General features: G+C 39.1%; 1 protein-coding gene across 1 annotated transcript in view; it reads left to right on the forward strand.

Moving 5' to 3' along the window:
- The first annotated feature begins 8,923 nt into the window (after nt 1–8,923).
- The window catches only part of NALCN (sodium leak channel, non-selective), a 230,438-nt gene continuing 215,031 nt past the window's right edge, over nt 8,924–24,330 (forward strand). The window contains exons 1-3 of the mRNA XM_088051078.1: nt 8,924–9,015; nt 18,293–18,440; nt 20,768–20,950. Of these exons, the coding sequence (XP_087907204.1) occupies nt 18,333–18,440; nt 20,768–20,950 (291 nt within the window). The 5' untranslated portion in view covers nt 8,924–9,015; nt 18,293–18,332. The remainder of the gene's footprint in view (nt 9,016–18,292; nt 18,441–20,767; nt 20,951–24,330) is intronic.

Below are 24,330 nucleotides of genomic sequence, written 5' to 3' on the forward strand. Positions count from 1 at the left end.
CAGTCTAGGCAGGGAAGTAATTAGAAACAGTTGCGCAGCCAGATGGTTTATTTTGATGTTTTAAAAGTGGCCCGTTCACAGATGTGAACGAACTGTCTCATTCTCAAAGTGCAGGCACCGTAAATATTTGAGGTATGTGTATCCCCCGTCCTTTGACAGACGGCTGCTTGGGATAATCTGTGAAACTTGTACCGAGGAGAAGACGGGACCAGAGCTCCGCAGCTGTAGCATCCCCGCGTGGCTGCTGGAGCACCTCCCTGGCGCCTGCCTCTCCAGGTCCGTCCCTTCCCTCCTTCCCCTAAGGTCACCTGCTCGCGTCACAGCTCCGTGCGACACTGCGGGCTGCCAACCTACAGCAGCATGAGTGACTGCACATTAGAAGTATTATAAGTTAGCCATTTCCTAATGCCTTGTTAAAACACAGACCAATACTTCATGTCAGCAGTGGGAGATTTTTGAATTGCTTTAAGCTAAAAGGAAGGATAGTCTCTCCAAACGAATCAGTTTTGGCAGATATGGCCACGTGCACTTCTTTACGCCGCAGAAAGGTTTTTGACTCCTGGCTGTCCTGGGAAATTGCTGATTGTCTGATACCTCCCTGGGATGGGAAGGTCTTAAAGAAACAAACTTAGACCACAAAAGATGGGTAGTTAAAGATGTCCTAGTCTACACACACACGTTTTTAAAGCAGGCAGCTGACAGAAACTTGCACTGGTTTTGAAGCCTGTATTGGAGATTAAGATCAGTAGCTTTCTCAGAATGAAACACTCTTGTTTTAATTTCATATTAAATATCTAATATTCTACAGATTATACCATTTCAGAAAACATTTTAAGATGTAGTTAACAATTTCTGACTTGGAGTTCGCCTTTCCTATGGGTTTAAGTGTGTGTCTTGCATTTTACATAGTGAACTAAAAGCTACAATTTACAGCATTCCTGCTAACATTACTAGTTCTGCTAGTTATCTTCCTGCAAAAAAAAAAAGAAAAAAAATAATGCATCAAGGATTTTAGCTTTGTTCTGCTGTCCTTATAGATGACAAAAAAACCTTTAAAGTCTAGTTTGGGGCCAGTTTTCAGTCAAGTACTCAGTTGGAGGATAAAACTTTATTGAAACACAAAAGAAGAGACTGGACAAAATCTGCTCTAGCATATTTGTAAACATACATTCTTATTCCTTGAAGATATACAGGTTAAACCCAAACATTATTCCAATGGACTATTAAAACACAAGGCTTTTGTCATATTTTAGTAAGTCATCTTGAAGTTGTGAGATGCAAAACTTCACTTTCTACTCAAAGTGTATTACCTTCTTTATGAAACATAATTTTACCCTAAAATACAAGTAAGTAGAATTAGGATGTAAAAAAATCTAAAAGCCCAATATACAGCTGTTGTATACTGAATCTATTTTTACCAGTTTTGCTGCCCTTTATATTTCATATTGCAAATGTGTTAAAATGTTTTCTTGAGCAACACAGATCATTAAAATCCTGTGTTGAATGATCTGTTTGCTTCAGTCTGTGAATGTTTACAGTCCTGCTAACCCCATGCATTTGACTTACCTTGATGGATCTAGTGAAAAAGGAAGTAATATTGGCAGGCATTTACTTCTGACAGTCCATGAACTTTGAAGTCCATGCTTAATGAAGCACTATGTGTTCTATCTGCGTGATAATTTTTGAAATGTATTTATAATACTGCAGTAAAAGAAAATTTATAAATTAAAACCCTTTAGATTACAGAAAGGAGCACTTTTAAGAACAATGTGATTGTCAGAAATTGTACTGCCTGAAGACTCAATTTAGAGAAGAATAAATAGAACACTTTGCATTTTAAACAATAGTAATTCCCTTTTAGCACTAAATTTATCTTTAATCCACAAATTTAAAGGCTGCCATCTGTTCACCTTCCTCCTTTTTCCCTGAGCAGACTGTTGCTGACAGGTACTCAGAATACTTTCAAGTAGACTACAAACTATAACTTCAAATGTACGCGGAAAAGACATTCACCATGATATGATGAAATTATCACTGTCTTATTTTTTATTTATTTACATCTGTCATGTTTTGAAGAAATACACGCCTTTTAGCTGTGGACCTTTTGCGTTTAGAGAAAGCATACTTACACAGTTGAAGGGTGCATATTTGAAATGTGCACCCAGAGATTGTATTTAATAAATGCTTTCATGAGTACTTGTCTCTAATAGAACATCTCAGTGCTCCCTTAATGGATTACAACACTTTCTCAGATTATTATTTAATTATTTAAGCCTAGAATGTTTGCATGCATGCATATATGTATATGTATATGTATATGTATATGTATATGTATATGTATATGTATATGTGATGTGGATGTATTCAGGAGCTAATTGGCTTCCAAACAGACTGTAAATTCAATCTAAAAGAAGTCAGTCTCATTCTAAATGGGAACCTCACATGCTGCCATGAGAATTGCTCACTTCCTTTCAGCCACTCCTGTATACGACCCTAAGGAACATTGTTATTTACTGGATAACACCTACAGGAAGCACAGCACTTGTAAAATGCTACTTTTCTCATGCACTGGAGTTTCAGACTAAGCTCTAGACCTGCTTGGTAAGGTGTATAGTTTACAAGTTGTAATGCCACTGCTTGCAGAGTAAAGGTAGAAAAGAGAAAGCATATTGCTGATTAGGAGGAGAAGCTGTAACATACCTGCTAATGCTAAACAGACTTTTCAAAATAGGCAGTAGGTTTAAATAATACATGTCAGACTCAAAATTACTTCAAATGAAGATATGGAATAAAAAAAAATAGGTCCTATTAAGCACACTTACACTTAAACCTCATTTTTAAAGTGTATCCCTCTTACTGTTCTTGATAAAAGTTTTCAGGATTAGGTAGAGATTGGGATAACCTTTTCCCTGCAGTTTTATTGACCAGTAGAGGAACCAGTAGGGTAATTTTCTATCCAAACTGGTGAAGGTTATTTTTTTGATTTCATAGTCTTCTGAACTGTAAAAACTAAGCTGCAAGCCTGGGGGTAGACAAGATAATTCATAGACAGTGATTTTATTTTTTTATAGGCAATGTCTTAACTTCAACTTTACCAGAACTGTTTATATAATAAATCAAATAAGAATAATATTAAAAAATAAGGAAAAAAACCAACCAAACAAACAAAAAAAAACCTAAGGAAAAAAATTTTACTGTAAGTGTGGTCTCATAATGGAGCAGAATGTCCAGAAATGCTGTGGAATCTTCAGCCTTGGACATAGTCAAAAGCCATCTGGACAGGGTTTGGGCAACATGCTTTAGGCTATCCTGCTGTGGGCAGGTGGGTTAGACTAGACAATCTCCAGAGATCCTTTCCAACCTCAAATATTCCATAATTATATGACTCTGATGGCATAATGTGCTATTGAAGAAGGTTTGATTTGGTCTGGAGAGGCAGATGGACTCCGCCTATTCCTTTATTACAGCCTCCTAGTGAATGTTTTAATTTTGTTGTCACTTTAATAAAGCCATCAGCTTTGCAAAACACATTCCATGCCATTCTTAAGGATTTTCTTCTTAATAAAACAAATCAAAGTGCACATAAAGTGAACAGTCTAAGCTTAAGAAAAATGGAAACCATCAAAATCTATCAAATAGTCTTCCTGGGTTTCCATTGAAGCCATTTTAGTAACAGCATGGGTTTCTAAGAGTGGAGACTGAGGCATTCAAATGCAGAGGCATTCAGTTGCATCAAAATTTTCTAAAATTAACCAGAAGTTGAAAATCCCACATATCAAACAAGTTATTGTTCCTCCATAAAATGTGGAACAAAGAGAATTGGAAGTGTCCAGTGATTCTTCTGTCAAGGATATACAGTCACTAAAGTAGATGGCTGTAAAGATCTATGAGAAGCCACTTCAACAGCCGTGAAGCAAAGTACTCGATGGAGTTAACTAAAATCTGTCTAAATTGAACAGTTCAGAAATGCATGCAACTGTTGAGAGTCATCACTGTGCTGATGAATGTCATCCCTGGAAGGAAGCAGGAGACAGAGTACACCAGAGCTGTACAGAACTGAAAACCTTGTGTTAATTTTGCTGGCATGACATGGAACCTGGGACAGCTGATGGTATCACACAGGGAATACAAATAGATTTTGGAGTTACAGGATCAAGGTTAGAACAAGATAAAAGCTGAGCTGGTCTGAATGTAGCTGGCCTGAATAGTACAGAACATAAGCTACACAAACAGTTCATAGGCCAGCATTAATCAAGATGTTATTTTGTTATACTCTAGGGTAAAACCTTAGCTTACTCCTTCATGCCTCAGTTGAAACTTTAAATAGCTGGTAGGTCTTTTGTTTGTTCAGTGTTTGCTAGTGAATTCCCCTACACAGCAGTAATACCCTGCTTTTACAGAGGCTTTAAGTAGGCAGAAGATATTTAAGCATGATCTTGCAAGAAAGCTCAAAATGCCAGCAACAATAGTGCATTTTAAAACCCAGTCTACTATGTTATTAACTGTTTAGCATTTATTTCAGAAACCAAGTAAAGCTCTGTTATAAGCCAAGGTAACAGTATAATTAAAGAGCTCAAGAAAGGAAATAAAAGGCATATAATTTTTCACCACAGATTATTACTTTATGGTCAGTTTGTGCCTTATTTCTCAAAGGGACAAGGTTTCTTGATGCTGGGAATCTTGAAAAATCAAAAATAGTGGTAAATACTGTTGTATTTGTGATCTTTTTAAATAGTTACCTGAATAAGTTACAATGAAGGATCTTTCTCATCCTTTTTACCGAAGAGCTGTTCCTATGGATAGCAAATTTTAAAAATAGATGCTGCTGACTTCTTCAGGACAGAACTGCAGTAACTCAGGTTGAATGCCTAAATTGAACACATGCACACCAAATACTCCAGGGCAACAGCAACCATCTTGTATGGTTTCAATGCTGTCTTGCACTGCTTGCACTGCTTGCTGTTAAATCAAATATGAAGGAGAGAGAGAAATTAAGAAAAAGGAAGTGTGGGAAAACACCACTACTGTCCTTCTGAGAACTCCATACCTACTGGAAGCAAACTAATTCTACACACTGTTAGTAGCAGACTTGGGACTCTCTGTAAGGTGTGAAATTAAGAAAACCATACTCCATGTCCTTTATTCTGGTTCCTCAATGTTGACACAGGTCACAAACACTCAAGAATGACAGTTTTTAACCCATCCAAATCAAAGTTACTCATGAACATTAACTGAGTTTCTCTTGCTGTCATTTGTCTGATGTTGCTCTGTGACCATTTCTGTTATAGTTACACACCACTAGCCAGAGCCATAAAGAGCAGATAGGTGGAAGCAAACTGGGCTGCTCAGCTCATCTGATTCACATGTTATTCATCCCCAATAATACCAGAGTGCTGCTCAGCATACACAGAGCAGGACTTCAGACTATGGGAGAACTTTTTGGTAACCACCATTAAGATGACTAAGGACTTGGACACCCTGAGGCTAAAGAGCAACAGGCAGGAATTCAGCAGTTTTTTACTTGTATCCTATGCCAAAATGATTAAATCTTACTTTGGGTCTGGAGTTTAATTCTGAATCGCTAAATGATATTTTGTGACCTTTTTTAAAAGCTCAAGCATAATTTCAAAATTAATATTTCATGAATTCTTTTAGTCATTATAGACAGTATGAAATCTGATCAAGCACTGTGTTTTTTCATAAGTGGTAGATCAAATTCCAACAATGGTAATCCCAATAAGATCATCTCCTTGTGATGTTCTAAAAATTTGTTTACATTACTCTTCAACTACTTAACAAATACTTAGGGAAAGTAAGAACAATAAAGCAAATAAAGATTAAATAAATTCAGAAGTAAAACCAGGGCTTGAGGGCTATTCAAATTCTGTAAGGAAATATACTATAAATAAATGCTTTGAATTCCCCATTTTTTTAGGAGTGAGCAGGTCTAGGAAACTTTAGTTTGTTAATTATTTTTAATCCATGAAGATCTTACTGGATTTGCAGATTATGTTACAGAAATGAAAGTTATAGGTAAGGTTAAGAATTCTCCCCTTAAATTCTCAGTACAAATCTTCCGGAATTTTCAAAAATTTTCTTTTAAATTGACATTTTGCCATGACCAATTTCAAACATGTGTTGGAGTTTGAAGGATGAATAAGGAAATTCCTTTATCTGGTCTTGATTTGTAGAGATGAGGTTTGTTGTTTTTTTTTTTTGTAGAGATGAGATATTTCTTTACTAAAAAGTATCTTTATTTTTGACCTATTTAACATTACCATAAAGTAGTATTGTAAGATTAACTCCAAAATTCTGTCTTTATTTATATGTTTATGGCTTGCTTTGTAGGCCAGTGTGAATTAAAACTTTTACCCTAAATATTAAAACATCATTACAGACTTTAAAGAGCTAATAGGTTATTTGAAAAATTATATCAGCAATTTTATAGACACCTAAGTTTTCTTCTTTATCCTCATATGCCTGCTAAACGCCACTCAAGTTCTAAAATGTTCATAATTGCTTTTCATGTGCCAAATCTGGAAGTAAATTTGTGGTTAAACAGCAAAGCAAGAAAGGGCTTTTTCTTGCCAACAGGAGACCTTCACCATCTGCACAATTCTATGAATGGAAGACTACTCTTTCGCCTTTGCACACAGGCAGCTACATCAAGGTATCAGGGGCTAAACCCTTCTTCCAGCATTAGCATCATCTGGTGCAAGTTGTGCTCACAGACAGAGAAACCAGTCTTCTGCTGAAAGTGTGGGTCCCCACTAGCGGGTTGTGAGTAAGAGCAGGTAGTAACAATATGTTACCAAATACATCATCAGGTGAAAGGATAAGTGTCAAATACACATGGAAACACATAGCCTATATAACACAAACCAGTTGTAAGGAAATGAATACTTTTTTTCAGGGAACTCATTAAACAGTATCTAAATTACTGCATCATACTTTGAACCCCCTTCCAACACATGACAGATGCTAATATGTGAATTCGGTGGCAGGCCACCAAGGCGGTTGGAACTGGAGCATGAGGAGAGGCTGAAGGAGGTTGGCTTTTTCAGCATGAAGGAAGGATGGGTTTGGGGACACCTAGGAGTAATCTGCCAGATTCTATGCGGAAGATGTCAAGAGGACAAAGCTGGGCTATGCCCAAGGGTGCATTGCAGGAGGAGAGACAGCTGACAAGGGAGGGTCCAAGTGCATGTCAGGAAAAAATCTTTCAGCACGAGGCCAGTCCAGTACTGAAACAGGCTTACCAGGGAAGCTGTGCAGTCTCTTTCTTGGGAGGTTTTCAAGATCCAACCGGATAAAGCCCTGAGCAAGCTGGTGTGATCTCATCTCTGAGCCTGGTTTCAGCAGATCAGTCAGACCAGATGGCCTCCTGAGGTCCCTTCCAACTGGAAAATTGTTCTGTCGAGAATTATTTTTCAGAGGCCAGTATATCCATAGAAAAAATGTTACACTAAGTCACATCTGCTTGAAGATGTTGATTTCCTTTGTTTAGATATAGCTGCAACGTTTCACTGTTTGCAACTGTCAGTTTTCATTTATGAGATGCTATCACCAACAGCATAATGCTGCCTAGCAACTTATTCCAAGTAATGAAACATTAAGTGGGGAGGAAGAGACAAAATGGGAAGAGTATTATTTGTCAGCACATTTATTCTTAAATTGTTTTGCTTTACAAATTTTTTTCTCATGAAATATCAGCTGACTGCTATCAAAAACAGCAAACACTAAAATTAGGTGCTTAAATTTACTGGAATTGCTAATGCTGGTAATGCTTGTAAGTAGTGCTGGCAGGACTGCATCTGTAATCCTGAGGCCAGCTCCCTAACTGGCTTATTAGTTTTGGTTGCCAGCATCAAATAGATATAATTTAAAGGAACGTAATACAATTTATGCCATGCACTTTCCTTCAGTTTTCTGGGGTATTTTGCTAGGGGCTTTGTCTTTTGAATCCTATTCCACATCTTTACCATCTCCAGAAAGTTATAGGCTTACATTATTCCCCATCATCCAGTTTAATTTAAACAGAAATTTTACACAATTTTACTTTTTTTTTTTTTTTTAATTTGTTCAAGAAGATAAATACAGATTGGAACATGTCAACCTGATTTACAGAAACAATTTTACAATTATTTCTTCATCTGTTTATTTGTGGTGTCTCTTTCATAGAATCATTTAGGCTGGAAAAAGACCTCTAAGACCATCTAGCCCAGCAAGTGAAGGTATTTTTATGAATTTATTTTTATTAATTTATTAAATAAATGAATTTAATTCATTAAAATGAATTATTTGTGGAACCCGAGACTGGGCTCTTCAGTAATTAAGAAATTTTCAGACCACCCAGTGAAGTAGGGGCGAAGAAGTGCACCAATACTAAAAAAAAGCCCTAAGATGTACAAATAGGGTTTCTTACCAAAATAAATAACCTATCCCAGCACTTGAAGAGCATAATGAAAAACAAAAATAAACCCCTCACCAACCAAGAAACAAAAAAAGCTGAAGCCCAAACTAAAGCCCCCCAGAGCTGCCGCAGCAAGCGGCGCCTGGGCCCGGGCTGCAGCGGGCAGAGGGGCAGCGCGGGCTCGGCCCGAGGGACCGCCCGGCGGGCTCCGTGCCGTGCCGGCACCCCCCGCGTGTTTCGGGGCGCAGCGAGCACAGCTCCAGGCCGCTGTGGGGGTGTTTTGCGAGACGGGACCGCCGTGGGGATCACCCTCGGCAGCGGGGCCGCTAAGCCACCTCTCTTCCCAGTCGGGTTCTTGAGCAAGGCGGGGGTCTGTTTGTTCCGAGGCGCCCGTGCGCGGTCGGCACCGTCTCCTCCGCACCTGCTCCCTCCCCGCCCGCCCCCGCCGCCGTTGCCGAGAGACTGAGCGCGGCCGCCGCCGGGCGAGCCTCGCCGCCCCGATCCATCGCGGGGAGGGCGGCGTGCGAGGCTGGCACAGCACCGCAACACCCGCACACCCGCGGGGGCCGCTCCCTACCGCGCCATGAAGGGAGATGCTGGCGGTAGGTCGGAGGCGGCGGGCGCGGCTCGCTCTCGGAGCGCGGTGGGGCCCCGCGCCTCCCCGCCCTCCTCCCTGGCCCCTCGGTGCCGACGGCCGCCGCGGCTGTGCCGGGAGCGCTGGCGGCTCCCAGGGAAGGGACGGGCGCGGCCAGAGGCCCGCCTGGCTCCGCGGCAGAGGAAGGGGCGGCGGCGCCCTCCGCATCGCCCGCCCCGGCCGTCCTTCCCCCGCGGTGGGAGGGGGCGCTCCGGGCCGGCCGCCGCCGGCCTTGCCCCGCGCCCCGGGGGCCTCCGCAGCCCCCGTCAGTGAGGCGGAGCGGGGCCGTGAGGCCAGCAGGCCTCTTCGGGGGGCACCCATTTCCTGGGGTGGTTGTGGCCTGTGACGGGGGTGGCTGCGGAGAGCTCCCTCCCCATGGGGAGCGTTCGGCTGGTTCGCAGGGGCTGCGGGCTTGGCGTGACTGGAGGGAGCGATGTACCCAGGCCTGGCTAAATCTGTTTAACGTGCAGTGTCAGGGGTTCGTACATCGAATAGAGAGAGAGGTGTTTAGTATTTTTTTGTTATTGACATCCTTTTATTTTAGTTCTCTCAGTAAAATCAGAGACACATTTCTAGAAAGGATCAAGGTTTCTGATGGCCTGAACGTGCAAACGTGGCTTTTAAGTCAGCTGTGATTTGGTAGGTTGACCGTTCTTGCATCAAGGCAAATATTTACCCCGAGAAAACACTAACTAAATGCTATTTAAGTCTTTTGTGTTTGTCTTAAGCATCATCAATTTCCTGGTTCATTTTGTTGTTCGTTTCGTTTTCCTTCCCCAGAAGCCCCATTCCACCTGCCCTCTGAGTGATCAACAGAGAAATGATACATATTAACAGTGAACTGTGCTCTGCTGCATGAATCACAAAAGGATGAGTTTCTTAAGTTGGGGAAGGGGGTGAGAAATGACATTTCTTTGAGTTGGTCTCACTGGATGTTAGAAGTCTCCAGCTCTCTTCAAGTAAATACATATACCTTTGGAGACTTTTAGGAACAGTTGGGTTTGCTTTTATTCAGTGGGGTTTTTTGTTTGGGTTTTTGTTTGGTTTTGGTGTGTTTTTTTTGTTTGTTTGTTTGTTGGTTTGGTTTGGTTTTTTTTACCTTTTGAGCTTGATAACTTTCAAAGTTGTAACAATTGACATGTCATTTGTGCTTCACTCTTCTTGTTTGGTGTATCTGTTTTATTTTAATCTGAAATCGGGTCCATCACAGTTCATTGCCATTTAATGGGCTGCTGGACTTGGCCCTAGAAGACTTCTACAGCTGAGAATGTCTTCTTGAGGCATGAGTAGCTCATGATGAGACAGAACTGGTGCTGGCTTCTGAGGAGGTGGGTTTCCTCTGTACCTGCCTAGGTATTTTGGAGTTCAGTCTGTTACAAATAAGATTTCTGATGTGCTTATGAGTAAAGTAGAGGTCTTGCATTCAAAAATAATTTTTACTGTGTTACTGATAGAAGGCTTCCATGGTTGGATCTCCTGTAGGTTTTGAACACAAGATTTTTCGGGGATAAAGAACAAGGTCAGCCTAATGTGGGTGTTACAAGTTACAATATTTTCTTTCCTTTCCAACCTTTCTCTGTTCCCCCTTTCATTACCTTCATAGCATCTTTTATTTCAACTGAAGTTTCCTGGATTGGTTAAATACTGATAAATATCTTGTTTTGCAAAATACCAGTCCTAAACTACAGTTGCAAATTGTCGTGGTTCTACTAGGTAATTTATTTTTCCTTTCTTTATTTTCTGTGATATTTTCATCTTCTTTCTCTGTCTTTTTTTTTTTTTTTCCTCATGGTGAGGGCAATCAAGTAGTGAAACAAGTTGATCAAAAAACCTCCTTTGTTGAAGGTTTTCAAGACCATATTGGAGTAACCTGAGTAAACTGCAATAGCCTGGACTGTCACCAGGGTTGATACTGCTTGAGCAGGAGGTATGACTGGAGACCTTTTGAGATCATAGAACCAAATAATGGTTTGGGTTGTAAGGGACCCTAAAGATTGTCTAGCTCCAGCCCCAGTGCTATGGGCAGGGACAGCTTCCACTAGACAAGATTGCTCAAAGCTCTGTCCAGCCTGGCCTTGAATACTGACAGGGATGGGACATCCACAACTTCTCTGGAAAACCTGTTCCTGTACCTCACCACCCTCACAGTAAAGAATTTCTTTCTGACATCTAATCTAATCTTACCATCCTTTATCTTAAGGTCATTTGCTCTTATCCTGTCATTACATATCCTTGTGAGAAGTCCCTCCCCAGGGACTGTAACCCCTTTTAGATATTGGAGAAGTGTTCTAAGGTCTCCATGGAGCTTTCTCCAGGCTGAACAGGTCCAACTCTCTCAGCCTTCATAGGAGATGTGCTCCAGCCCGTCTTTGTGACTCTGGACTCATTCCCACAGATCAATGTCTTGTGTTGCACACCCTGGAGCTGGGTCCCTGGAGAATCTAGCAGGGGTCTCACAAGAACAGAGTTGAGATCCTGAACTAGCTTTGTGATGATTCTATGATCTCAGTTTTCCTTTTTTTTTTTTTCCCCTCCAAAGTAAAGCCTTTGTGTACAGTACCTAAAATACCAGAGGTTATGGTGCAACTTCTAGGAACTGCCACACAGCAAGGGCATGTCAATTAGTTTGTTTCAGAGGGAAGATAAGAGGATAAAAAAAGCCCTAATTCAGTTTTCAGGACTTCAAGTTTAAAATATATAGACTAACTTTTTTTGCTGGCAATTTCTTAAAGGATAAAAAAAGAAGAATTTGGGTAGGAAAGATGAACTAGAATATTTCAGTTTCATTAATAATTATTTTAACAAAAATTGTAACAAATTTAAATGAACATAACCACAATTTATTTTAGTTTTTAGGTATTTAAATAGTGAAAAGATGGATATACAAGGTTCTAGGCACATTAGGATGTAATTAATGATATAAAAAAATCCCAGAAACATTAAAATAATCACTTAAGTGGGCATGCTGCCAGCCATCTGCCTACAGAGAAGTTCCTTTCCACCCCTGTATCATTCTGGGAAGGATGCCCTCATTCCTTCCTTTAAAACCCTGAAAAATTGATCCACAGTACTCAGAGCATGTTATTGAACATGGGGTATTTTAGAGAGAGAGTGTGTTGCTCCCTGAATCCACTCAAACAATTCCTGTCCCCTCACTTTCACAAAGGGCTGAATTTCCATCTGGACGTGGTTATGCTGCAAAAGTGAAGTCCAGCACACTTTTTGGTTTTTTTCTAGCATGATTCTTACTAAGGAGGTTGCTTCATGTCTTTTTGTCTGCAGTGGGCTGTGACATATATAGACTACATTGCAGTCAACTGATCCTAGGTCAGCAAATGGTGGGTAGGTGCCCCACAGTCAAACTGAACTTTCAAAGTAGACCAGATGTTAAACTGTGCAAATGTATTTGTGAAGGAAATACATTGCCACTGGTATTTTCTCTACATATAATTGCTGTGCATTCAGCAGCCATCATTATGTTTTAGCATTTCATCAGCCATTCTGATAGTATAACTGTAGGACTTGGAAAGCTATCATGTTGACCGGTCATGCCAACAACCAGCCTGTTGGGGGGAGGTGGAGGGTGCTCAGCAGGCTTGTGCCTTGGTCTCCACTGAAAAGCAAAAGTTGTCTACTTGTACAGGGAAATAGCTGCTTCATGCTTGGATATGTTCTACCTTTGGGATACATGGGGAACTGGGACTTTGGAATGTGAGAGTGTACCTGCTCTTTACTACAAAGGTCGCTTTAGACCTGGCTGAGCAGATTTTGCTCGCTGATTTTGGTGACATCTGAGAGGAAGACTTTATATGTAAGAAATGATTACTGTAAGAGCATTGTCCTTAGTTGATAATAAGGCAAAACACAGAAAATGCATTGCGAGCAGAGAGCTTAAGTCTGAACACCTGTCTGTTTTCAGACTAGATGTTCTTACATTGGCAGCCTCAAGCAATTTTTAAACCTTTCTCAGTTGTGAACCCCAGGTCTGGGATCCTCTTAGTAAGTATAAGATATCAGTCATTCTTTCCTACCTGTATCCAAATGATTTGAAAATGTGAATGTAACTGATTTTTAGAATATTTCCTTCAGTGTACATTCTTTGTGAGGAAACAGCTTTGTTTTTAATACTCAAGTTTGGTCAGTTATTAGCAGTATATTATGCTTAAATAACAAAGAGATCTTTCAGAACATTTCATCAGATACAATGATGATACTACACAGGGAAAAAATATAAACTCTTACTTGAAATTAGTTATGAGTTATTAGCATCTGTGGTGGCATGTGCCATGTGATTGTATCCACTGGAATTGTCTTTACCCTTCTAAAATAAATATATCTATACTGTTGTGTATGCAACTTGCTCACTTTAAATTTTTGCTACATGAAAACAAATACTGAAATGCCATTTAACTGTACCTGTACCCAAAATCAGGGATCGAAGAACGTGTGGATACAGGGAGCAGTGTCAGTTTGCAAAGAAGGAAAGGAGAAGACTATCGATGAAAGAATAGGAAGTTCTATTTTTTCTGTAACCATCTAATGCATGCTGAAGTTAAGACCAATCAATTTCTTTAAGATAGCCTGTACTTAGGGGCTTTTTTAATGTTTAGTATGGAAATGGGATTTTGTCACCATGCTATGTTTATGGGTGTTCACATTATCTTCATGCCACACATTTTAGCTCTCACATTTTTGTGACAGCACAATTAGACAGATTAGAGAGACAATTATTGTCTTGAAGTGTGTATGCCACTTTCTGTATCCCTGCTCTGGGAGAAGCTGGAAGTGGGGTTGACATTTTCAAAGAAGAGAGAATTGAAGAGAGTGCTTGTAGGTGGCCTGCCTTGGGAGGACCTTCAGGCAGAGCTCACATGATGTCAGGTGACAAAGTCAATAGGCAGTGAGAAAAAAGTACTTGGGAAGCCAGGCATTGCTGATTCCAAGGATTTGTCTGATTTTTGAATTCTCTCTCCATAAGTCATAGGTAGGAATATCTGCTTTATTTTCCTGTTTATATTTCTGTGAAGTCATTTTTCACCTGCCTGCTTTGTCAGCCGGAGCCTTTATAAGCATGTTTTCCTGACTTTGTGATAGAGAGATCTTTTGGGCAGATAATGCTATGTACAGTGAGCTCACTTTATAAACGAGACTCAGATTTCTCAGCTTTTGATGTTGTGGAGGATCAGATACTTTTTAAAATTTGTCTTTTGATTTTTTTAGGAACTGCATATTTCCATCAGAAGGAGTGTTTTACACTTAGTGGGAATATTGCAAGCTGGGTTATACCTTCTCCTGACTCTTTTTTGAAAACTGGGTTATACCTTCTTTTTTTTCCAAAGTGCACAGTGGGTCTTATGTTTACCCCAGCCATTGTCCTGGCATACTTTCCTTCCAGCAGAAGCTGCAAATTTAGTGGGTGGGGGTGGTTTAGAAAGTGTAGAGGTTGCAGAACATGCCTGCAAGTTCAGAGATAGAAAGGAAGAGAACAAGGCTGCCCTAATGGATCTGAAGGGGCTCAGAGTGTAATTTTCATTTTTGTTTTATTCTTTTTAATTTGACTTTGTTTCTAAAATTAGAGTAGGAATTTAAAAGACACTACATTGCTCCCTGAAAAGGTTGACACCTGCAATGTGAATTTTCATTGCTACTATAAAGAAAGTACTCCAAAGAAATGTGAAGTGGTTGTAGACCCAAAATTCCATGATATTTTCCTGTCTTAAAGCCTGTCTTTGCCCTGCACCCAGTATGTCTTAAAAACACTGCAGCTAGAAATACATCCTAGGGAATTTATTAAGCCTTTCACATTAATAACAGGTTGTGATCAAAGAAAGACCTAATGACGTATGTTGGAACCAACGCAGGAACTGCAGGGGTGGATTTGTATCAGGGTTAGGGAGGACTACATCCTCCCCATTAGCACAGCTTGGTGCACTGCTCGCTGTGTGTCACATGCTGGAAGGAGTTCGTGCACAGCTCCCCTTCTCTTCATCCTTCAGCTGGTTCCTCCCTGAAGAAACAAGTGCAAAAGGGATTAGTAGTTCAAGGGTTAAAATTCTTTACATACATGGCAGAGTCTGGAAACTGCAGCACATGGAAAAGCGTGTGTTCCCATGTAAGCTGAAAGTAGTGAGAACAGCAAAAAAAATTGCATAAAGGCTTGAAAGCAACTATGCTATATATTTTGAATAATCTTACTAAAGGCCATTTACAAAATATTATTGATTTGTCATCGTCATTCTGAGGTTTTTGTGTGCATTTCTGGTCATTTCAAGTAGAGAAGTAAACAAGATGATTCTTATATTCCATAACATTTCTTCCCTTTCATTTGGTTTTATATACATGGAGATTTCTTGATTTAAGGCTGCCTCTTAAGAATTCTAGTCTCTTTAGTCACAACACTGATTAGCTCAGTTGGTCAGAGCATGGTGCTAGCAATGCCAAGGCTGTGGGTTTGATATCCATATGTGCCATTCACTAAAGAGCTGGACTTGATGATCCTTCTGGGTCCCTTCCAACTCAGAATATTCTGTGATTTCTGTGATTTAAGTATGTGAACTGAATCCATGATGGACATTTGTTATGAACATCTAAAGTTCATGTTATTTTCCATGCCTGGACCAATTAAAAATTACTTGAACAAACAGAAGCACTGGGTAAAAGGATAAGTGGTAATTTTATTAGAAGGGTATGGCTAATCTTCCTGCACGTCAAATGTATAAATAAGCAATACCGAGAAAAGCATAAAAACAACATTCTCTTTTTAATAGACTGTTGATAATTATTTGCTTTCTTATCCAAATGGATATGGCTTGTTATTTAGACCATCATTTATTTTAAAAAAACATATCAGTAAGTGGCTAAACAAAAATCAGTTTTTCATATCCTGAACCTTTTCTCATAATTATTCATTGCACTTACCTTATTAATTCTCTGTTTATTGCTACATTTTTTCTTAAAAGCTTACTGGAGCACAGTAATAGCCATTACCAGAAATAGTAAACATAAAATAATTATTTTGTTATTTCACTGATTAGCTTTTGAGTAACAATTTCCAAAAGAACATACTTGTCAGAAACATTTTAGGCAGTGTTTTTTTTTTCCCTAAGGTTTTGGGAAATGCAGCTCCTGAGGCATTGCAGTAACTTCTTATCACTATGCTAAATGTAGCCCTTTTAAGGTTTCATGACCTCCAAAAGCACAACAGCAACTCTGAGACTTGAAGCGTTTCTGGTTGTGCTTTGGTCTAAGTAGAGAAAAAAGGTCAATCCATTATACTGGGAAAAAAATAGGAGAAAATGGAAAAAATAATTCTATAGAGGAGAAGTAGTGAATTCAGTTACAAAACAGAAGTGGGAGCATGAAGCTTGAGCATGCAACCTCTGTGAATATTATTTCCTTCTTCATTTGTTAGAGAAGGGTTATTAATATATAATACTCATTTTACAGTATTTGCATGTTTTTAGTGACAGCTTACCAGTTTTGCTTGTGCTAAGGTTTCTGCGAATGACCATTTAAAATGAATATAAGTGTCAGAATTTATCTGTTATTTTGTGCCCTTATATTATTTCTGTTTGTTTTAAAAATCAGTTATCACATAATGTCACCTCCTTCAGCTGGGAACATTAGTACAAGACCTCAGCACTGTTATTGTGTGGTTTGTACAAAGACCAATGGCTCCGATTTGGTTTTACAGAGACAGGAACCGACCTCTTGAATCTGAAAGAGAAAACAGAGCAGGGGTAGGCTTTGAGGGGCTTGGAGTAAGATTAAGGGTTTACATTCGACATAACAGCTAAAAAGGAGAGACAGACAAGGATGCAAGCATAGTGTTTGGACATGAAGCAGCAGCCCATGGGGTTGAAAAGGCCAGCTGAGACCAAGCACATGGGCACTTCTGCAGTCCTGAACCCACTGTTGCCTCCAGCTAATCAAGGATAGTGTTTCTTGGATTCATATTACAGTTGTCATTGTGATACTTGAGGCTGTAATTACCAGGGCCTGTAGTGACAGAGCAAGGGAGCAACAGAGTTACACTGGAAAAGGGAAGATTTAGGTTGGACATAAGGAAGAAGTTCTTCACAATGAAAGTTGTGAGACATACGAACAGGCTGTTCAGAGTTGTGGTAGCCCTATCATTGAAAAGTGGACAGGTCTTTCAGCAATCTGATCTAGTGAAAGATGTTCCTGCCCATGTCAGGAGAACTGAGTTAGGTTATCTTTAAAGGTTTCTTTGAACTCAAACCATTCTATGATTCTATCTTATACTACTTCTGACAAACTTTTAGTTGTCACAGGGAAGTATCACCTGCAAACACTTGGTCCAGAGTAAAGGTCCAGAACAAGGTCCCAAGATCTTGCTTTCTTCCCCCGCACTTTGCTGGGAAAAAAAAAAATTCTCTAAGGGGTTGTATTTCATGAATAGAATTGTATTTCATGGGCAGTTACTTCTCATGAGAGTGTATCTTCCTCACCTGTTGGTATTTGTTTGGACTCTGGGACCCATGAAATGTGTCTGTGGGAAAGTCAATACTAATATCTAACTCACCTTATTGCTCTCGTGGCATGTCCCCTAGTAGTGGCTCACATGGCTGAGCATACAGAAGGCTCAGTCAGTGCCACCCGTGCAGGAATGTCCAGACTCAGCCTGACCTTGTGGAAACAACACATTTTTCTCAGTCCTTCTATGTGCCAACACATGCCCCACAGATAGCCAGCTATCTGGCTGTTGGGTAAATAATTGTTAACATCAAAAAAAGTATTAGAAAAATACATGTTAATAGTAGCATATAGCAAAAAGGCTTTTCTGATTTCAGTAAATAACATTAACATCTATTGGCTGCTTAACATTGCCTGTTTGCCTTTGGCATGTTGGGATTTATCTTAGCCTAGTGTAATAAATGGAAATGTCACCATTTAATTAAATGGCTCCAGGTCAAATCCATCCAATGATTACTCTGTGTTGAAGTTCATAGCAATAGCATTCCTCGCATATTAGAACAAATTTTCTGTCAGCATTGCTAAGTTTCTGGTAATTGTTTGTGTTGCATACCTTTGTGTAATTTTTTTGTAAACTAACAAGAGTCATGTCAGTGATTTACATTTAATAAAATCAATATCCTATTAATCAGTAAGTACAAGAGAAGTGTGCATGAAAACAAAATGCTTTGGGTTATTTATAAAACTATTAAAAATGCATTATAAAATTGCTTAAGTGAATTAATGTTTTCTGTTTTTTTCTCACCAAGGAGGTTTCATGATTTATAGATAAGAGAAGTTAACTTCAGGATGCTAAAAAGGAAACAGAGTTCCAGGGTGGAAGCCCAGCCAGTTACAGATTTTGGTCCCGATGAATCTTTGTCAGACAATGCAGATATTCTGTGGATTAACAAACCTGTAGGTATCTCTTTATGTAATTACTAACTTTAAGTTAAATGTAACTTCAATTGTTGAAATATGGCTTCCACAAAAAATTCTGAATTAGATATTAGTCAGAAACAAGTTTTGAAATATAGTTGCTAGTGTACCAGTTAATTTTTTAAAAAACATCAAAGACTAAATAAAATTGTTTCTTTTGGCTGTTGCAAAATTATGGGATGATCAAGCAGTATTTCCCAACCTTCTCATTGGATTGATTCTTCTAAAGCAGCCATCCTTTCATGATCTCTGGTTCCTAACATGTTCATGGAAATTACAAGTTCATAAAATGAGCTTTTGAAAAGTATGTTTAAGGGAGGATTTTGTTGCTCAAGTGGCAGCCAGCAATAAGCACTTTTGACTTTCACATCTCTCCTTTAAAACATTTATGAATATAAAAGTGTTGTTATTTTGGTTGGTTTTTTTGAAGTACAGCTCATTTTTCTAGTACCATTTAACCTAAAATCTGCCTTGAGAAAAAGAGAGATGTAAAAGTGTCTGGCAACTTTAAACTGGGGAAAATGTCATTGGGAGTGGAATTATTAATAGACTCTACAGTATTAAGAAAATGTCTTTACTACATAAATATAGTTATTATGATTGAACTATTTATTCAGCATTGAGCATGGATCCAGAATTCCAATAATGATTTCTGGTTTTGCAGAGAAGGCATTTTCAAATTTCTCTTAGTGCCAGTCTATCACAGTGTATAATTTTTTACTTTTTAAAAGCAGGAAATAAAATATTCTGAAATAATACCTGTTGTTAGCACTGCATTCATTAAAGGAAACCATCATCTCATTTGTAGTAAAGATGCCAGATCACCCCAGCTTTGCTGCTGAGTTTTAACACCTGAAACTATTTAGCATGAATTAATATATGGATGTTGTCTTGTCAGTTATTTAAGTAGAATGTTTATATTGGCTGCTGTAATAAACTCAAAATGTCATTGCATAAATATGATGGGTATTTACTTACATTTCTCATCACACAATGCATGAGGTTTTCATGGAATCATTTTTTCTTGTCATTCTGATGGACTAGTTTTATATTGCTTAGTGTTTGTAGTACTGACACTTTACTGTGGCAGAGAACAAGTTTTGTATCAGCCACACTTTAATGCTTATGTTAATTGTTTCAGTTGAAACAAGGTTCAAAACAAAGGGAATGTTAAAGGGATGTTGGGATCATTCATCAGGTGCCTTCTGCTTACAATTTATTAATCAGGGCTCAAAGTATGCAAATAATAGAGCTGTTCAATTCAGTTCAGATATCATTACATTTAAGTGAGTGAACAGTGAGTATAAAGTGGCTGTTCTTGAGTCTTTTGGATATTGAAAGGTCTGAGGTACGCTGTAAAGGAGTGTAGAATTTTTCCTCAGATGAAACATTATGATAAATATACTTCAGTGGTTTCTGTTTAAAGATTTTTTTCTTGCAGAAGTATCTTTTCCTTTTTGTTACAATAGATAGGGCCTTACCAACTATGATTCATTATACTTGCTTGACTTCAAGATGTTTTAATAATGTTTTGATTAAAAAAAAATAAAAATCCAAGCCTAAACCTCTGTACTCCTATGTTCTGCTTTTTTGTTACACCTCCCTCTCTGACTGGCAATGAGGAGTGGGAATGAGTCCTAATTAGTAATGGAAATGAACTGTTCTCCTATAGCAACAAAACTTGATTGGAACAAAAGTGATTCCTGAAAGAAGTAGCTGTCTGTGACATACTCTTTTATATTTTTATTCTTTTTATATTTATTCTTTTCATAACTGGAAGGATGCTTTTAATCCTGTGACTCTCACTTAATTTTTTGAGTTGTGAACTGATTTAAATAAAATTTCTTCCTGAGTGTTGAACTAAAATTTTCCACAAATATCTTTTTTAATCTATCCACCCAATTTATAACTATAACTAATTCTACTTATTGTCTGCCCGTAAATGTGATGAGCTGTCATTTGAACAGAAATTAAATTACAAGTACCACAAAGTAGAAATGATGGAATCCTTAGTTCTCAGTTTCATGGCTCCTAATTCATGTTTTCTGAATTACACAACCTCACAAATTAACTAATAAAAATATATATGTGTCTATATATGTATAAGTAATTTAGGAGTGCTTTTTTTGGTTTAAGACCTTTTATATGTAAATGTATATGTGACGTAAAAAGACACAGACGTACGTTTACGAAAGAGTGCCAGGATAAGTTATGGAAGCTAAGTATTCAAAGTTTTTTTGAACATCAAAGCAATCTTGCAAAATCTTGTGTTTGGGTTTTGTTTTGTTTTTTTTTTTTTTTTTCAGTGGGTGCACTCTTTACTACGAATTTGTGCCATCATCAGTGTTATTTCTGTGTGTATGAACACTCCAAAAACCTTCGAGCATTATCCGCCTCTCCAGTATGTGACATTTGCTCTTGATACTCTGTTGATGTTTCTTTACACTGCAGAGATGATAGCAAAAATGCATATCCGTGGGATAGTTAAGGTAAGCATTTAAACAGTATTCTCTATGTGCTTCCAGTGATCTGAATGTATGCTAATGGCATTCGGTATTCGTTTTTTAACTTGCAAAATCTTCTTGCTATGATTGTTTTTAACTGCAGGCAACACCATGGTGTATAAACTGAAAAGACAGATGGATAAAGATGTAGCTTTGCTGCATATTTAATGCCCCCAAAATATAATGCAAGCATCATAAAAAAGGCTTCCTATTAAAAAAACAAATAGATAGTTTCATTTTATTAGTATAAAGAATGAAATGAAAAATAAGGTACATACAGTTTAGCAACAATATTTTGTAAATGTTTGTTGGTCCATATATTAGAATTAGAATTTTAATTTTCATTTCATATGGCTGGATATGTTGTTGTCTGGTACTTTGCGTAAATAAGAACATGAGTCTTACTGTGAGCTAGTAGAGAAAGTGATCTTGCTTTGAATTTTTTTACCTTGAGATAGTCCATGTTTGTAAACAAAATGCTTCTCTTATCATACCTCTGCTGTTGTTGTGGGTTAATTTGTATAAGTGGATTGGAGGCTGCAAAACTGCAGAGTATTTTAGCAATCATTATTTGGTACTGTTATTTCATTGATTCTTTCTAGTCTACTACAAAAAGATAGAAATTCAGCTTTCATGTATAAAATCCATTTGCAGACCTTACTGACAATGCAATTATGGCACTACTGCACACAATAGATAATGTGTGTTATGTTATCCTTGCTTTTAACTCCTTAAAGGTCTGGTGACTCCAAAGACATCTGATGTTGTACATAAGATCTTAATTTTTTTGAGTTTGCAGATAGCAAACAAACTCAGAGAAACTGACCTATTGTGTCCTCATATTTAATGAATATTAATAGTAAAAGTTTAATTGTCATTGATATTAATATTTAGAAGTTACTGAAATAAGATGATTCTGGGAAAATATTAATGGGTTGTGTAAAGCCAGAGTAATCCTTTGTGAAGTACTGTTTCTGGCTGCTACCTGAGCTCTTTTATTCAGAGATGTCCATGAAGAAAGCGAAGATGTGGACACAGGATTATGCATGGGGAATTAGTGATCATTGTGAACATTTGAACAGTGTGGGAATAAAAAGTTACTATTACAACCAGTACAGCCTTTGCAGAGAAAAGGAAATGTAGATATTAATGCAGAGAGAGAGAGGGAGAGGTGGCCAACAGTGTGCTTTTGTACAAGGCTTGATTTCTGAGCTTTTGAGTATGCAAATACCAACGTCACTCACAGTCAACACCTAGGGGCTATGAAAGGTGCTGCATAGCCTGTTGTTTTTACTGGTCTGTTTAAATTTGTGCATTTGTGAGAAAAGAATATTAAGGATTGCCATTGTCTTTATGGGGGACTTCAACTTGCCAGAAATTACCTGGGAGCATCACATAGCTGGTACAACCTGGGCCAGAAGATTCTTAAAAATCCTGGATGACAACTTTATGGAACAGGTCCTAAGGGAGGTGACTCAGAAAGAAGCTCTCTTTGATCTACTGCTTGTCAATAGAGTTGATCTCATCAGTGGAGATCAGCAGCTGTCTTGGCAAGAGTTTAAAATCTCTGTTGACAGGAGGAAAAATGACAGCAAAACCTCAGCTCTGGACATGAGAAGATCAGACTTCAGGCTGTTCAGGGAATTAGTAAGTGGAGTTACGTGTGAAAAGGTTTTTGCAGATGCCAGGGTCCATCTGTTCTGGTCACTTTTTAAATGTCATCTCCTAATGACACAGGACCAGGCAATTCTCAAATGTCAGAAGTCAAGCAGACAAGGCAGAAGGTCAGCTTGGCTTAAAAAAGTCTTCTCTTGGAAATAAGGCAAAAAAGAAAGATGTATGACCAGTGGAAGCAAAGTCAGGTGACATGGGAAGATGGGAAGATACTGCTTGTCACTGTAGGGAAGAAATTCATGGGCCAAAGATCAGCTGGAGTTAAACCTGCCAGAACTGTGGGGAACAATAAAAATATTTTTTTCAAGTATATTAATGGCAATGGGAAGTGTAAGAATAACATCAGCCCTTAACAGGGTGAGAATGGTCACCTCACAGAGACATGGACAAGGCAGAGGTGTTTAACACATTCTTTGCCTCCGTGTTCAGCATGGATGATGCACCAAGGGGATCTTAGCCTCTGAACTGGATGACCATTACTGCAAGAATGATCATCTCCCAGTTGTCCCTGAAAATGTTCAGAATCTGCTGCTCCAGCTGGATTCCTACAAATCTATGGAGCCTGATGGGATATATCAGAGAATCCTCAAAGAGCTGCTGGTGTCACCACAAAACCTCTCGTGATGATTTCTGAGTGTTCTGGGGAATTTGAAGATGTCCCAGTTGACTGGAAGCTGGTGAACGTTGTCCCGATTTTCAACAAGGTCAAAAAGGAGCATCCCAGAGGCTCACTTAAGTGTCTGGTAAAGTTATGTAGATTATTCTGGGAGGTATTGAAAAACACCTGAAAGACAATGTCAGCATGGCTTTGTGAGGAGAAAGTCCTACTCATCAAATCTGATTTCCATTTATGACAAAGTAACCCACCCAGTTCATCAAGGGAAGCCAGTGGATGTAATCTTTTTGGATTTCAGTAAAGCTTTCAATACTGGCTTTCACAGGATCCTTCTGGACAAAATGTCCAGCACACAACTGCACAAACAGATCATGTAATGAGTGAGCATCTGGCTCATGAGTAAGGCACAAAGGGTTACAATGGATGCGGTGACATCAGACAGGTGACCTGTGAATAGTGAGGTTCCACAGGGCTCCATCCTCAGCACTGTGCTCTTCAACTTCTTCATTAGTGGCTTGGACATGGGACTGGAAGGTTACTGAGCAAGTTCACAGACACTGCAAAACTGGGAGGAACTGTTGTCTCCCTTGAGGGCAGGGAGGCCCTGCAGGGAGGCCTCAGGGGCTGGGCAGTCACAACCCATATGAAGTTCAGCAAGCGAAAATGCTGGATTCTTCACCTGGGATGGGCCAACCCTGGATGTTCAGTACAGACTGGGGAATGAGATGCTGAAAACAGTGCCATGGAAAGGGACCTGGCGGTCCAGGTCTACAGAAAGCTGAATATGAGTCAGCAGTTTTGAGTGCCACAATATAAGAAAGATTAAACTATCAGAGGGTGTCCAAAGGAGGGCAGTAAAGATGGTGAAGGGCCTTGAGGTGAAGCTGTCTGAGCAGGGGCTGTGGTCGCTTTGTCTGTTCAGCTGAGAAGAGGAAACTGAGGAGAGACCTCATTGTAGTCTACAACTTCTTCATGAGGGGAAGACGAGGGGCAGACACTGATCTCTCTCTTTCTGGTGACCAGTGACAGGACCTGAGAGTCTGAAGTTGTGTCAGGGGTGACTTAGGTTGGATAT

The sequence above is a fragment of the Pseudopodoces humilis genome, chromosome 2 (genome assembly GCF_049639895.1).
Source record: "Pseudopodoces humilis isolate 2021_Gansu_Grassland_sample_001 chromosome 2, ASM4963989v1, whole genome shotgun sequence".
Classification (NCBI taxonomy): Eukaryota; Metazoa; Chordata; class Aves; order Passeriformes; family Paridae; genus Pseudopodoces; species Pseudopodoces humilis.